This window comes from Staurois parvus, unplaced genomic scaffold, assembly GCF_062004578.1.
Source record: "Staurois parvus isolate SC_StPar_1 unplaced genomic scaffold, SC_StPar_1.0 ptg000457l, whole genome shotgun sequence".
Lineage (NCBI taxonomy): Eukaryota > Metazoa > Chordata > Amphibia > Anura > Ranidae > Staurois > Staurois parvus.
In genome coordinates this window covers 1616601-1634080 of record NW_028318253.1, presented here as the reverse complement: position 1 = coordinate 1634080, position 17480 = coordinate 1616601, and the positions used below count along the sequence as shown (strand labels likewise).

The following is a 17480-nucleotide window of genomic DNA, read 5'->3' as shown; positions in this document are numbered from 1 at the left end:
GTTAAAGCCAAACTCCGGGCTTTGCCCTAGTCCCTGTTACTCAAACGTTCTCCTACCTTTGTGGCCCTTATTGACTGTATTTTTTCTTCTTCTTATACTTACCTTTTCCAAAGTTCAGGCCAGTTACGTGGCATTACAGGGTCTTCATCTTCACACCTGGGTTGGGAGATCCTAATGTAGAGACATGACGACTCCGCTTTCTGTATCAGTGGCGTAAAAATGCTGCTTCAGGAGGCGGGGCCATGACACCCTGCACTCACAGTAAAGTTTTCAGTCACTGTCCATCAATCAAACTGGAATACTGAGAACATCTTGTTGCCAAGAAGAGGTAATGCAGGAGGAAGCTTCTGATTAAAGCCTTTTTTCTTTCCAGCCTTTTTTTTTTTCCCCTGAAAGACAATGGTCTCCCTTTTCACAGTCCATTTTGGCAATATATATATATGTATATATATAGATGTATATTTTTTTTCCTAAATATCTTTTATTGATAATTTGTCTCCATTTCCGGTCCCGGCCGCCTAGGTGATTACATCATCAGGCATTCCCTAGGGCTTCTGGGATATCGCGTCATCTATCCCAGCAGTCCTAGGGAATGCCTAATACCAAAAGTTTGCCTTATTATGAGACCGGAAGGGACGCGATCTCTGGGATTTCTTCTCACTGCACAGGTATGAGATCGCGCCTTCTTCACACTGCACAGGCGCAAGAATGAGAAGTGAATGGTGGGAAGGCAGCTGCACAATTTCCCAGAAGAATGTCTGAGCAAGCTTCAGATGCCCACACTTAAGATGACAGCGTTCACAATATGAGGGTGCAGTAAGTAATTGTATTTTTTTATAAGGAAAGCAAAGGATTACAAGTACAGGTGATCTCAACTTGCATTGCATAAGCTGCCACTCTCACGTGGGTACAGTGGGGATCGAAAGTTTAAGCACCCCAGCTAAAAATTTGTATTAATGTGCATAAAGAAGCCAAGGAAAGATGGAAAAATCTCCAAAAGGCATCAAATTACAGATTAGACATTCTTATAATATGTCAACAAAAGTTAGATTTTATTTCCATCATTTACACTTTTAAAATAATAGAAAACAAAAAAATGGCGTCTGCAAAAGTTTGGGCACCCTGCAGAGTTAATATCTTGTACTGCCCCCTTTGGCAAGTATCACAGCTTGTAAACGCTTTTTGTAGCCAGCCAAGAGTCTTTCAATTCTTGTTTGAGGTATCTTTGCCCATTCTTCCTTACAAAAGTCTTCCAGTTCTTTGAGATTTCTGGGCTGTCTGTCACGCACTGCTCTTTTAAGGTCTATCCATACATTTTCAATTATGTTGAGGTCAGGAGATTGTGAAGGCCATGGCAAAACCTTCAGTTTATGCCTCTTGATGTAATCCCCCGTGGATTTCGAGGTGTGTTTAGGATCATTATCCATTTGTAGAAGCCATCCTCTCTTTAACTTCAGCTTTTTCACAGATGGCATCAAGTTACCATCCAAAATTTGCTGAAATTTTATTGAATCCATTTTTCCTTCTACTCGTGAGATGTTCCCTGTGCCACTGGCTGCAACACAACCCCAAAGCATGATTGATCCAACCCCATGCTTAACAGTTGGACAGAGGCTCTTTTCATTAAATTCTGTGCCCCTTCTTTTCCAAACGTACCTTTGCTCATTCCGGCTAAAAAGTTCAATTTTAGCCTCATCGGTCCACAGAACTTGTTTCCAAAATGCATCAGGCTTGTCTATATGTTCATTTAGAAAGTTCAAACGATGATTTTTGTGGTGAGGACGTAGAAGAGGTTTTCTTCTGATGACTCTTCCATGAAGACCATATTTGTACAAGTATCTCTTTATAGTGGAATAGTGTACCACAACTCCAGTGTCTGCCAGATCTTTCTGGAGGGATCGTGCAGTCAAACGTGGGTTTTGAATTGTTTTTCTCACAATCCTGTGAGCTGTTCTGTCTGATATTTTTCTTGGTCTTCCAGATCTTGCTTTAACTCCCACTGTTCCTGATGACTGCCATTTCTTAATTACATTCCGAACAGAGGATATTGACATCTGAAAACGCTTTGCTATCTTCTTATAGCCTTCTCCAGCTTTGTGAGCGTCAACTATTTTCAGTTTCAGTTTTCTAGACAACTGCTTAGAAGAACCCATGGTGCTGATTGTTGGGGCAAGGTCAGATGAGTCTGGACATTTAAAACCTTTGAGACTGACATCACCTGGTCTTCCCAGACGATGATTGAGAACAATCCATGACACTGGCAGGTCTCAGCTTTGCAAAGGGGGCAGTGCATGCTATAAATTCTGCAGGGTGCCCAAACTTTTGCAGACGCCATTTTTTTGTTTTCTGTTATTTTGAAAGTGTAAATGATGGAAATAAAATCTAACTTTTGTTGACATATTATAAGAATGTCTAATGTGTAATTTGATGCCTTTTGGATATTTTTCCATCTTTCCTTGGCTTCTTTATGCACATTAATACAAATTTTTAGCTGGGGTGCCCAAACTTTCGATCCCCACTGTACCTTTAGAAGAAAAAATTATCAAACTGTCGTAACTCCGCTTTAAAGAGGAACTTCATTTTTTTTTTTTTAATCGACAACTACAAATACTGTAGCTGCTGACTTTTCACCACTTCCCTACTGGGCCAATTCTGACATTTCTCTCATACATGTAAAAATCAGGGGGGTTTTTTGCTAGAAAATTACTTAGAACCCTCAAGACATTATATGTTTTTAGCAGAGGCCCTACAGAATAAAATAGTGGATGTTAAAAAGTTTTACATCACATGGTATTTCTTCAGCAGTTTTTCAAATGCAATTTTCTGGGAAAAAATACAATTTAATGAATTTTATTTCACACAAGTACTATATAATTCCTAATTTTTTTGTTAAAATATAAAAGATAATGTTCCACCAAGTAAATAGACGCCTAACATGTCATGCTTTAAAACGGTTTATGCCCGTGCAACGGCACCAATCTACAGTACCAAAAAATCTGCGTAGGCGACACGGTAAAAGCCTTCACAGGTTACCAGTTTACAGTTACACAGAAGGTCTGGAGCTATAACTATTGCTCTCACTCAGATGTTCACGATACCTCAATAAGTGTGATGCAATCACTGTTTACTTTTGTGTGCGGGACTTACATACGTGTTCACATTTGCGCGTAAGCACAAGGGGCAGGGGTGCGTTAAATTTTTTTATTATTGTTATTATTTATTTTATTTGAAGATTTTTAACATTAACATTACTATTACAGGTACTTATATAGCGTCATCAATTTATGCAGCGCTTTACATATATATCCCTTGTGAAAGCATGGGCTATGAAAGGTCCTCTCAATGGAGAGATCTATTAGATCCCAAATCTCTTTCCTTGCCTCCAATGCCAACACTGATCGGTCTGATCGGCTGCTTTTCTGGCCGATAACAGCAAAGTGAATAAAGAGCTGAAACCGGAAGTGACTACATCTTTGTTGCTTCCGGTTTCTGGGGTCACAGAGAGGGAAGAACAACGTCAGTTTCTCTCTCTTTCTCTCTGTGTAGTGCAGCTGTCAGCACTGGTCAAAGTGTTCCGCGATCGGATGAGAGAACCCGGGAAAGGAAGTGGCAGAAGGGGGGTGAACCCCATTCCACCATCTGCAGTAGTAATCGCATGGCTTTTCAGCCACTGCAATCAGTTCTACTGAAGAAAGAATTGCCCACTGAAATGTTTGATACCTGGATGGTGCCTGCAGGTGCTATAACCACTTCAACCCAAGAACATCATTTGACATCCTACAGGCGGAAAGTGGTTAAAAAAAACAGTTACTGCAGCCGGTTCTTCTTACCGCTAAGGATCCCTGGCTCAGCCATCTTGGATATGGGAATGGTCTGTGGCCTTTCGAGGAACCACAGCTGGCTCCATACTACGCATGCGAAAGCTTGAATGGCAATTAGTGAATGGTCCTGCAGCATCCTGGGACATGTGACATGCCCCCAGGAGTCTGCGGGAGGGGATTGGTCAAGGGACACCATCCTCACATAGGTGAGGACTGTGGAAATGGGAGCGGGTTCTGATACTCACTGCCCCCCCCCCCAAAAAAAAATATCTGTAGCTCAGTTACAGGCTTGTGGGGGGGGCAGGGGACGAACCAGTGGGACTACATTTTTTGAATGAGGTTCCACTTTAAAAAGTACAGCAGCCAGAGCTTGCTGTATCTGGAGAACTGTTTTAAAAATGTTTAGCCTGGGACTGAGTTTTGTCCAAGAATCAGCCCGCTCATCCCTTATCATGTGCATGGACACATAGTTAGTAAGGGTGTCAGCGCCCCGACATTGTAGGGGAAATCAGACAAAACCATTAGTTGTTCCTATTTTAGAAATCCAAGCTGCCTCCATATTAAAGCAATATCCTGCTGTGTACGGTAATTAGAGCAGAGTTCCCTAACCTGAAAGCCGTAACTTCATATTTCAGGTGGCGATTAACAATGTGTCCCGTGACATCGTTACCCAGGATAAACTTTATAAACAAAGACATCAATTATTTAAAACTACTTCTTTGTTTAAATGTCACTCGGTGGAATTAACAAGGCCCTCCGTCGAGATCTGCAGTCAAGCAGAATTTAGCAGTCGATAATAAGAACAGATTGCAATTATGCTCATCAGAATGTGGAATGCTGCGAGAAACTGAATTCATTAATGCTAATTAGAGGAGTTTTTTTGTACTGTAAATCAGGCATAGTGAACCTGCCGGCTGCCTAGAACGGGAGGAACTACAATGATCAGCAAGCCCCCCTATACAGGTAATGCATAACAAATGATGGAACCCCCCTACCCCCCCCCCCCCCGTCTGGGTTTGCCCATCTCATATTCAGTCTTATATACATTTATATACAGTATATACATCCTAAAATGTTTATTTTTTTGTGCTTTTAGGGCTCTTTCACACTTGGGTGCCAACAGTGCATGCATTTTGATGTGTTTACATGCAATAAGCTATCCCCTTCATTTAGAATGGGCTGGCAAAGCAGCTCAACACATATAAATGCATACCTGCAGTATTTTCAGCAACACATTATGGCTGGGAGGGCGAGGGACAGTACTAGAGCCAATCAGGTATGCTTTATGCACGTGTGATAAGAAACATGCTGACAGGAGGAGAGAGCACAGGGTGATCTCACTGTCCAATCACAGGCTGAGGGCAGGGAGGTGATCAATCCATGTTCCTTGAGGTGATGGTAAACCTTTTTTTTTTTCTTGTAAATAACAAACATGTCATACTCACCTGCCTGTGTAGTCGTTTTGCACAGAACAGCCCCAATTCCCCTCTTCTGGGGTTCCCAACCAGCACTCCTGGCTCCACCTTTTTGGTGAGTTCCCCCCCAGGAAGCCACTTCCTATGGAGGCACTCGTGCAGGCTTGATCCTGAACAGCGCTGTGTGCATCTATAGACACACACAGCATGGCTCAGCCCCACCCCCTGCTCCCTTGTCACAGGATTTAATTGACATTAGTAGAAACCAATAATTCCTGCTGCTATCAATCTGCTGCGTGAGGGAGAGAGCGGACAAGGATCAAGACCAGGTTTGGGTAAGTATAAGGAGGGGCTGGGGGACCCGTGCACAGAAGGTTTTTTACCCTAAAGTAGTTGTAAACCTCAGACATGAAATCTGAACAAAGCATATCCTTCTATAGTGTGTACTTCTCAAGGCACGTCGTGTTATTTCTGTCTGCAGCTTAGTTTGTCTGCTATCAGCATAAGTCTCTTCTGACAAGTTTTCCTGACACCGATAGAAAAATGGTGACAGGAGGGCCTCCAGCAGATTGACAGCCTCAGCTCTGTTCCTGTGTGGAGGAGGGAGGGGGGTGTTCCTTTCCTCCAATCAGCTCTCAGAGCTCTTCTCACTCAGTGCTGCAGAGTGTAACATCAGCTCTTCACCTCCTTTTTTCTGAAATTTTAGACAAGCTGTGGAAATTCATAATTTTGAATAGATGTAGAGAAGAGAAGACTGCAGGTAGACAGGTACAACTTATGTAGGATGATTTGCTTCATCTCTGTGTATCACCTGAGGCCAGTAACCTCACTGGGTATATGTGAGGGATTACAACCACTTTAATGCAGAAGATGCATTAAAGTGGAATTTCACACAAAAGGGGAAATTCCGCTTGTTTGTGTACTCCCCTCCCACAGTTGTCACTTTTTTTTGGAGGGGGGGTAGCGGGTACCTGGTTTCCTGGTTTTGACAGGTACCTGCTCCCACTTTTGGCCAGATGCCTATTTGCAATCTGAGCCGGAAGCTGGGCCCCCCCTCCTTACCTTCTGAGACACTTCACAGGTCCCAGAAGCCTGCAGGACCATTCACAAAGTGCAGTGCACTTCATGCATGTGCAGTAATAAACCAGCTGTGAAGCTGCAAAGCTTCACTGCTGGTTTCCCTTACTTAAAGGGGAAGTACAACCAAAGCTCTTTTGGCTGTACTTCTCTGGATCACAGAAGTGCAGCTCGTTCTGCTCTCCTGTGACCCATTTTTCAGCAGACAGCGGGCTGAAAGTCACCACTCTCTGCTCAGAGCGGCTGTGAGAATATGGTCATGTGACCGCTGAGTTCTCACACTTAGGGCCGGAAAGAGGACAGATGCAGCATCGGACCAATCCTGCATCCACCTACGCAAGTATAATTTGGGGGGAAAAAAAACAAACCCAATACTTCTTTTTTAAGATGCCAGCAGCTGCACCCGAATCGGCTTGGGTGAGGACATTGCTGGATCCCTGGAAAGGTAAGTGTCCTTATATTAAAAGTCAGTCCCATAGTCCATAATCCATCCCAGTAGTGAGCAAAGGTGGGTGGCTATATTCCTAAATACAGTGGGACCATGGAGAATGAACGTAGCCACCCTACCCCGTAAATCACAGCAGCAAAAACCTATGGGGTTGATTGTGCAAAATCTGGTGCAGTTCTGCATGATAGCCAATCAGCTTCTAACTTCAACTTATTCAGTTAAGCTTTGACCAAAAAAAGCTGGAAGCTGATTGGTTACTATGCACAGCTACGCAAGTTTCTACACTCTCGAGTTTTAGTAAACCGACCCCTAAATAAGACATCTTCTGGCTCCTGATTAAAGAAGAACTCCAGCTTTGTTTTTTTAAAATGTCAGCAGCTACAAATACTGAAGTTGCTAACTTTAAAAAAATAGTTAATCACCCATGCCTGGAGTCCAGTGCTGTCTTCCTGCAGTCGGTTCTTCTGTGAGTCCCCCAGCACTGCCATCTTGGATATGGGAGCTGGCTGTGGCTTTCTGAGGAACCACAGCTGGCTCCACACTGCGCATGCGCAAGTTCAAATGGTTCTGCAGCCTCCTGGGACATGTGATGTGGGAGGGGGCGGAGAAAGGGATGCCAAATTCGCCTAGGTCAGGATTGTGGAAGTGACTACTGAAGCAGCATTTTTTTCCAAGAAAGAGAATTTCAGCCTCTTGCACTTTAACTGTCCACCCACCAAATCCAGGAGACACAACCATGTATTCAGCACATTGAATGTGATGGAAAAGTCGACTATGTGGAGCTGCAACGCTGTTGGCAAGTCAACACAATCGTGTGCCTTTTTACCTGTACGTCCCCTGTATGGCTCTACCGCTGAAAAATGAAGAACTCCGGATTATCTCACTCATTCGTGTAGGATATCCCCTAGAGCAGCAATGGGCAAACTAGGGCCCGGCGGACCTTTTAATCCGGCCCGCGGAGCTAGGCTCCCACTAGGCTCCTCTCACAGTCCGCCCTGAAGACCGGTGTAGCATGAAAATCTGTCTCCTATGAGGATCTGTCCCCCTTGACGTATCTGCGCATGTGCCGGAGATCGCCAATCGGCTGCTAATGCCTGAAACTGGCACATGCGCAGATACGTTGAGGGGGACAGATCCTCATAGGAGACAGATTTTCATGCTACACCGCAACGGCGTGGGAACACGGCGAGAGGAACGGTAAGTGAATTGACACAGGGGGGACTTGGGGACTTAATATGGGGAATTAATTACTATAGGGGGGATGAATTACTATGGGGGGATGAATTAATATAGGGGGGATGAATTACTATAGGGGGGATGAATTACTATGGGGGATGAATTACTATATGGGGGATGAATTACTATGGGGGATGAATTACTATATGGGGGATGAATTACTATGGCGGATGAATTACTATATGGGGGATGAATTACTATGGGGGATGAATTACTATGGGGGATGAATTACTATATGGGGGATGAATTACTATTGGGGATGAATTACTATGGGGGATGAATTACTATATGGGGGATGAATTACTATATGGGGGATGAATTACTATATGGGGGATTAATTACTATGCTTACTATGGGGGAATATTACTATACTTACTATGGATGACACATACACATCATTCATCTACTCTTGGTCCGGCCCCCGGGTCCAATATATGAATCCATTGTGGCCCTCAAGTCAAAAGGTTTGCCCACCCCTGCCCTAGAGCATGGGTGTCAAACTGGCAGCCCTCCAGCTGTCGACAAACTACAAGTCCCATGAGGCATTGCAAGATTGAAAAGTTACAAGCATGATTCCCAAAGGCAGAGGCATGATGGGACTTGTAGTTTCGCAACAGTTGGAGGGCCGCCAGTTTGACACCCCTGCTCTAAAGCAAGATATCCCCCAAAATGAGGATACCCCGATTCATACAACCTACAAGTGTGGCTTCTGCTCTGACCCCATAGATGTATAGGAGTGTGTCAGATTACCTGGTGTGGTGTCTCTCTGTCCATCCGATTTCTCATCCCAGCAAGATTCTGAAGCATCCTCCAATGACAAGGACATTTCTATGGACTCTCAGCGCCGGAGACAGACCTAACAAAAAAAAAAAAGTTTAACAGTTTAAATGAAAGCAGAACTCCAAGGAAGCTGCTAAATAATTTAAGTTCATCCAGCCCTGAGATTTACACAGCTCTGCCACACAGCATAGCCCTGTATGGAGGAGCAGAGAACCTGATTTTTCTCTACTGTAGTTAAAGTGGTTGTAAACCTATATGAACAAAGCATATCCCTCTAAACTGTGTATTTGTCTCAATCCAGAGTACTAAGTGTCATTTCTCTCTGCTGTCTAGTCCCTCTGCTATCTACATGAGTTGCTTCTGACAAGCTATCCTGACACTAAGTGGTAAAAAGGTGACAGGGGAGGGAGCTCCAGCACGCAGCCTGTGATTATCAGCCTCAGCTCTATTCCTGTGTGCTGTGTGGAGTGGGGTGTCTCTTCCCTCCAATCAGCTGTCAGAGCTCTCCTCACTGAGCTCTGCCGAGTGTAACGTCAGCTCTCCGCCCCCTGCTTTCTGAAAGCTCAGACAAGCTCTATAAATTCAGAACTTTGAATGGGTGTAGAGAAGAGAAGACTACAGATAAACAGGTACAACTTATGTAGGAGGATTTGTTTCACTTCTGGGTATATGTTTATGTACAGTTGTGTCCAAAATTATTCAACCCCCACTGAAATTGAGTGTTTTGGCCAGTTTGACATTGCTTTTGATCATTCAGTCATCTTGCTTACATTTACATTAAAGAGGCACTTGTAGGTCAGACAAATATAACATAACAGTTATAATGAAATAACCACAAATGTCTTTTCTGTGCTCACAGCATTATCAGTTTTATTCAACCCCCAAGTGACATTCAATCTTAGTACTTAGTACAGCATCCTTTTACAGTTATAACAGCTTTTAAACGTGAAGCATAGCTTGACACAAGTGTCTTGCAGCGATCTACGGGTATCTTCGCCCATTCTTCATGGGCAAAGGCCTCCAGTTCAGTCACATTCTTAGGCTTGCGCACTGCAACTGCTTTCTTTAAGTCCCACCAGAGGTTCTCAATCGGATTTAAGTCTGGTGACTGCGATGGCCACTCCAAAATGTTCCAGCCTTTCCTCTGCAACCATGCTCTAGTGGACTTGGAGGTATGCTTGGGATCATTGTCCTGTTGAAAGGTCCAACGTCTCCCAAGCCTCAGGTGTGTGACGGACTGCATCACGTTTCCATCCAATATCTCCTGGTACTGAAGAGAATTCATGGTACCTTGCACACGCTGAAGCTTCCCTGTACCTGCAGAAGCAAAACAGCCCCAAAGCATGATTGACCCTCCACCATGCTTCACAGTAGGCAAGGTGTTCTTTTCATCATAGGCCTTGTTCTTCCTCCTCCAAACATAGCGTTGATCCATGGGCCCAAACAGTTCTAATTTTGTTTCATCAGTCCACAGAACACTATCCCACAACTTTTGTGGTTTGTCCACATGGCTTTTGGCATACTGCAGTCGACTCTTCTTATTCTTTGGAGACAGCAAGGGGGTACGCCTGGGAGTTCTGGCACGGAGGCCTTCATTACGCAGTGTGCGTCTTATTGTCTGGGCTGAAACTTCTGTACCCACATCTGACAAATCTTTTCTCAGTTCCTCAGCAGTCACACGGGGACTTCTCTCCACTCTACGCTTCAGGTAGCGCACAGCAGTCGAAGTCAGCATCTTCTTTCTGCCACGACCAGGTAGCGTTTCAACAGTGCCCTTTGCCTTGAATTTGCGAATGATGCTTCCTAAGGTGTCTCTTGGTATGTTTAACATCTTTGCAATCTTCTTATAGCCATTGCCCTTCCTGTGAAGAGAAATCACCTCTTCTCTTGTCTTCCTGGACCATTCTCTTGCCTTCACCATGTTTGTAACCACACCAGTAAATGTCTAGAAGGAGCTGAGTATCACAGTCATTTTAAAGCTGCCTAATTGGTGCTTATTATGCTTGATTGCTGCTCGGTGACATCCACAGGTGTTTTCAATACCTGATGGAAAGCACCTGTATGAACCTCTGTTCTTCAGAGTGGTAGTCTTTAAGGGGTTGAATAATTGTGGCAATGAAGAAACCACATAAGAACCATTTACTACTGTATTACATAAACAATTGATGTCATTTTAGTTGCATTTGGGTAGTTACAACGTCCTTGTAGGATTTGATTCTGAATACAATTCCAAATGTACACTATAGTCCCTAAACCCCTTTACAGCATTGGGGGTTGAATAATTTTGGACACAACTGTATATGGGTATAGGTAAGGGTTTACAACTTTATACAACACATACAATTCTTGTCCCTCCTCCAGCCTGTGAATGGACAGCTAAAGAGGAAGCAGCAGACTGAGGAACTCATCTGTCACTCTGCTCTCCTCCTATCAGAACACTCCTAGAATTGCAGCAAAACTAAATGGCTAGCTGTGCTACTTCTCCCTCCCCCAGTTTGAGGTCTGCTGTACAGGGACTGTAAGAGGCTGATACGGAGTCAAATCAAGGTACTTATACCGGCTGCATGAAAATAAAACATATTTAATGATGTAGTAATGGTTAGAGGGATTCAGATTACATTACCTGGTGCTTCTAGGTATGAGGAGCATATGCATTTCTCCACCCATATCTACTGCTGTAAACTTAGGCTAGTTCACACTTGCGGCTGGAGGGGGCAATAACACTGGGGGTTGAACTGCAGCTTACTGACCCCCTTAACACAGTGGCTGGATGGGGTTGTACACATGCCATAGTCGCAATACTTACAAATTATACCCCCCATCACATTCACCGTGCCACGACTGCCCTGCAGCCAAATGCAATTTATTTATTTCAGGTACTTATATAGCGCCATCAATTTGCGCAGCGCTTTACATATATATTGTACATTCACATCAGTCCCTAACCCTCAAGGGGTGTACAATCTAAGGTCCCTAACTCACGTTCATACATACACATACTAGGGACAATTTGGACAGGAACCAATTAACCTACCAGTATGTCTTTGGAGTGTGGGAGGAAACCAGAGTACCCAGAGGAAACCCATGCAGGCACAGGGAGAACATGCAAACTCCAAGCAGGTGGTATTCGAACCAACAACCCTAGTACTGCCAGGCGGAAGTGCTAACCATTTAGCCCCTGTACTGCCACAGCAATGCACACCATTACGATATGATAGTGCGGGCTTTCCAAACAGGCATTAATAAAGGCGATGCATTGCCTCCCAGCCGCTTGTTAACTGCCCTCGAAAAGTGATCCACTATGAGCCGCTTTTCAGAAGGGCGGCAAGAGCTGCCGCTAGTGTAAATGAGCCCCAAGAGCTAGTTCAAGCAAGCCTTGCTTCTGAGGAGTGATCTGCATTCAGTTTGCTCTTCAGAGAGCATTTGACAGGCAGTGAGGAGGCACTGCATCGCCTCCTCGCTGCCTGCTTTAACCCCTTGGACCCCACACTAGCGTGCTGCAACTGCGTGCATATCAAACAGTTGCGGGACACTTACAGAGAAGCCCCATTCACTTGCTACGCTGACTGAAAGCAAGAGAGGGTACAATTCCTTTTGTGGCAATTGTGGCTGCACATGTGTACACCCCAGGCTTCTGCAAGGGGGACGCAGTTGGGGGGGGGGTTAAAAATGCAGCTCAACCACAGGGTTTTACCAGCCACAACTGCTAGTGTGAACGAGCCCTTACAAGCCATGTTAGTTGCAGGGATGGCACACGCATGCTGCGGCTACATTCTCTTTCCCAAAACCGCCATTTTTACCATGGTTCCGGCAATGCCAGCTTCACCTCTGACAGATAACAGCCTCTTACCGTTCCAGCAAGAAGAATCCTCCTAAGGATCCTCACTCGTCTTTCCTGCCATAAAACCAGAGAAATTACTTTATTGAATTTCAATAAAACATAACGGAAAAATCAAGAAGAGGAGGGGCTGAAGAACATACAAGAATCGTTGAAGAATATTAAAATGTAACAAATGTTCAACAGCAGACAGAGAAAGGGGAAGATCTGCCCATTGTAGATTTACTTTCAGTGATACAATAACCGGATTAGAATTCATGTCATATTGTCTACAAAGAATTGGAACGTCAGAGTCTCATGAAGAAGAATGTTTTCATAATGAAAGTCATTGTAGATTGATTTAGCTAAATTTGGACTTTTCCTTCTTAATTCTATGAAATTTTAAAGTGTACCTGTCATCTCTAACACAACTAGAGGAATACCATGCAGACACCTTCGATGTCTTCTCCAGGACCCATGCATATTGAGACATCTATGGGCAGCACAGTGGCTAAATGGTTAGCACTTCTGCCTGGCACTACTAGGGTCGTTGGTTCGAATCCCAACCACAGCACCACCTGCCCGGAGTTTGCATGTTCTCCCTGTGCATGGGTTTCCTCCGGGTACTCCGATTTCCTCCAAAAGACATGCTGGTAGGTGAATTAGCTCCTGTCTAAATTGTCCCTAGTATGTATGAATGTAAGTTAGGGACCTTAGATTGTATGCCCCTTGAGGGTTATGGACTGATGTGAATGTACAATATATATGTGAAGCGCTGCGTAAACTGATGGCACTATATAAGTACCTGAAATAAATAATAAATCTGTAGTCGACCCCTCCCACACCTTCCTATTGGCTCATTACTATGACAGGAGGCCATACCAGCCAATAGGAGAGCGTGGAACGTGCCTACAGTCACTGAAGAATGCCTACATTTGAAGGATGGCACCCTAGAATTCAGACCTTACTGAGAAGACTTTCGAAGGTATGTTGACGGTACCAGGGGCAGACTGACCATTTGGAAACTCGGGCACTGCCCGAGGGCCCGGGGTCAGTAGGGACTCCCATGAGATGCCCCTGGTACCTTTTTCATAGGCTTTTTTGAGTTTGGGCAAGGACACAGGGGCCCCATGATCCCCTATTGCCCGTGGGCCCCATGAGTTGTCAGTCTGCCCCTGGACGGTACCACTAGGTCTAAATCCAGCTTAATGGCTTCCATACAGGGCACTTTCACCCCCTTCCTGCCCAGGCCAAATTTCAGCTTTCAGTGCTGTCACACTGTGAATGACAATTGCGCAGTCATACAACATTGTACCCAAATTACATTTTTATCATTTTTTTCACACAAATTTTTGGTGATATTTAATCACCACTAGGTTTTTTTTTCATAAATAAACAAAAATAAATTGAAAAGTTTGGAAATTTTTTTTTTTTTTTTTAGTTCCTGTTATAACATTTTGCAAATAAATAATCTTTCTTCAATAATTTAGGCTAAACTGTATTCTGCTACTTTTCTTTGGTGAAAATAACCCAAATCAGTGTCTATTATTTAGTCTGTAGGAAAGTTATAGTCTACAAACTATGGGATATATCTGAAAATAATCAATCCTGATGTACTGCTGGCCGATCTCAGGCCAGGACAGTACAAAAAACCCTCAAATTACCCCTTTTTGAAATGTAGACAGTCCAAGGTATTTAGTAAGAGGCACTGTAAATTTTTGTCATAAGTTTTTGGAAAATTAATTTAAAAAAAAAAAGTTTGCTGGTGTGGCGGTGATCAGGGACACTGATTGGTGACAGTACGGAAAAAAATTGTAATCATTTTTTTTTCAATTTTTCAAAAATATTTTTTTTAATTACATTTTTTGAATAATGTGACCAGAGCAATACAATGTTATCGTATTACCATTGTACTACTCTGGGGAAGTGATTATGATTTTCTTTTTTTTTTTAACATATTATGATTAATTATAGCAGTGAATTTCACTGCTATAAGCAAGCATTTTTACCGAATGAAATCAATTCAATCAGTGTTTTGTTGTGATTAGCCCTGTCTGTACCATGTGATCACTGTGACCAATCACAGCTAGCAACGCTATTGTATACAATGAATCAAAGGCATTCATTGTTTACAATTGTCATGTGATCTGCTGTGATTGGTCACAGCGATTACTTGGTACCAGCAGCGGGCTGGTGTAGCGATCTGTCATCTGCACATAGACGGTGACACATCGCGCCCGCAGCCTGGCCACACGCAAAGTGCATTCTGGGAGGACTTCATATGACGCTCACCTGGAATGAGGAAAATCCCGCCATCATATAACAACAGGTCGGTAGGGAAGTGGTTAAAGCGGAACTTCACTCTTGGTGCCCGCTCACACCAGAAAGCAGTGCAAGAAAACCCGCGTTCCATGCAAGTTTCCCGCACCGTGTTCAAAATGTACTGCAGTGGGTGTCAATGTGAACAAGGAGCTTCAGTTCAACCCCAAAGATATTAGAAGTCAGCATCTACAAATACTGTAGAATTTGCACTACATACAGTTGCAAGAAAAAGTATGTGAACCCCTTGGGATTACGTGGAGTTTTGCATGAATTGGGCATAAAATGTGCTCTGAACGTCATCTAAGTCACAACAATAGAAGAACACAGTCTGCTGAACATAATACTACACAAACATTAGATGTTACCATGGTTTAATTGCACATAACATGTAAACATTCACAGTGCAGGGAGGAAAAAGTATGTGAGGCCCTAGCTTAATGACTTCTCCCAGAGCTAATTGGAGCCAGGAGTGAGCCAACCTTGACTCCAATCAGTGTGATGATATTGGATGTGTTGCTGACAGCTGTCCTGCCCTTAAAAAACACACACCTGTTTTGTGTTTACTGGTTTCAAGAAGCACTGTCTGATGTGAACCATGCCTCGCAGAAAAGAGCTCTCAGAAGACCTACGATCAAGAATTGTTGACTTGCATGAAGCTGGAAAGGGTTACAAAAGTATCTCCAAAAGCCTTGATGTTCATGTGTCCACGGTAAGACAGACTGTCTACAAATGGAGAAAGTTTAGCACTGTTGCTACTCTCCCTAGGCGTGGTCGTCCTGTAAAAATGACTGCAAGAGCACAGCGCAGAATGCTGCATGACGTAAAGAAGAATCCCAGAGTGTCAGCTAAAGACCTACAGAAATCTCTGGCACATGATAACATTTTTGTTGACACATCTACAATAAGGAAAACATTAAACAAGAATGGAGTACATGGGAGGACACCATGGAGGAAGCCATTGCTGTCCAAAAAGAATATTGCAGCACGTTTGAAGTTTGCAAAACAGCACCTGGATGTTCCACCGCACTACTGGCAAAATATACTGTGGACAGATGAAACCAAGATTGAGTTGTTTGGGAAGAACACACAACACTATGTGTGGAGAAAAAAAGGCACAGCACACCACATCAAAACCTCATCCCCACTGTAAAACATGGCAGAGGGAGCATCATGGTTTGGGGCTGCTTTGCTGCCTCAGGGCATGGACGGATTGTTGTCATTGATGGGAAAATGAATTCCAGAGTTTATCAAGACATTTTGCAGGAAAACGTACGACCATCTGTCCGCCAACTGAAGCTCCGCAGAGGATGGGTGATGCAACTGGACAATGACCCAAAGCATACAAGTAATTCAACAAAACAATGGCTGCAACAGCACAGAATACGCCTTCTGGAGTGGCCCAGTCAGAGTCCTGACCTCAACCCGATTGAAATGCTGTGGCATGACCTTAAGAAAGCGATTCACACCAGACATCCCAAGAATATTGCTACACTGAAACAGTTTGGTGAAGAGGAGTGGTCCAAAATGACTCCAGATCGTTGTGCAGGTCTGATCTGCAACTACAGGAAACGTTTGGTTGAGGTTATTGCTGCCAAAGGAGGGTCAACCAGTTATTAAGTCCAAAGGTTCACATACTTTTTCCTCCCTGCACTGTGAATGTTTACATGTTATGTGCAATTAAACCATGGCAACATCTAATGTTTGTGTAGTATTATGTTCAGCAGACTGTGTTCTTCTATTGTTGTGATTTAGATGACGTTCAGAGCACATTTTATGCCCAATTCATGCAAAACTCCACGTAATCCCAAGGGGTTCACATACTTTTTCTTGCAACTGTATCTACAATATTCATTGCTTTGCCAGGGTAATAGTTACGTAGATGGCCAAAGCAGGTGTATGGGAATGCAGAATATGTATTGAAATGCTGGAAGGCTCTGGTGTCACTGTAGGGGGATGGGGGTTCTGGAGGGGGTAGGGGGTCTTTTCAGCAGACCTGGTGGTCCTGTAGGGGATGTTGGTAAAGGACGCTGGGGACTTTGCAGGAGCACTGTGGCAGACTGGAAAGTGCTTTAGGAGGTGAAGGTCATGGTGGGAGGTTTGAGGACAGTGTGGAACACTTTTGGAGGGTGTGGGCACTGTGGGAGCTGGGAGGCATTTTGTCCTTATTAGATCCCCATCAGGGTTCCCATTAGAATCCCCCTTATATCAGCATCCCCATCAGAATCCATCCTTTACATCAGAATCCCCATTAGAGTCCCCCTTACATCAGCATCCCAATTAAAAAAATCCTGATTAGAGTCTTCCCTTACATCAGGGTCCCCATCAGAGTACTCCCTTTAAATCATAGTCCCCTTACATCACTATCTCCATCAGTCCCCTTTTTACATCAAGGTCCTCCTTTTTCATCAGGGTCCTCATCAGAGCCCTCCCTTTACAACAGGGTCCCCATCAGAGTACACTTTAAATCAGAGTCCCCATCAGAATTTACCTTTACATTAGGTTCCCCATCAGAGTCCCCCCTTTACATCAGGGTCCCCATCGGAGTCCGCTTTAAATAAGAGTCC

At 43.9% G+C, this 17480-nt stretch overlaps 1 protein-coding gene across 3 annotated transcripts in view; it reads right to left on the bottom strand.

The window, feature by feature from the left end:
- LOC149452888 (uncharacterized) overlaps positions 1-17480 on the bottom strand; it is a 42682-nt gene that overhangs the window by 3418 nt on the left and 21784 nt on the right. For 2 of the 3 annotated variants that reach the window (XM_089688876.1, XM_089688878.1), the window contains one exon: positions 8748-8853. In XM_089688876.1, coding sequence (XP_089545002.1) covers positions 8748-8823 — 76 coding nt within the window. In that variant the 5' untranslated portion in view covers positions 8824-8853. Of the gene's footprint in view, positions 1-8747; positions 8854-12627; positions 12673-17480 lie in introns of all 3 variants that reach the window. The other variant, XM_089688877.1, reaches the window with a different exon arrangement.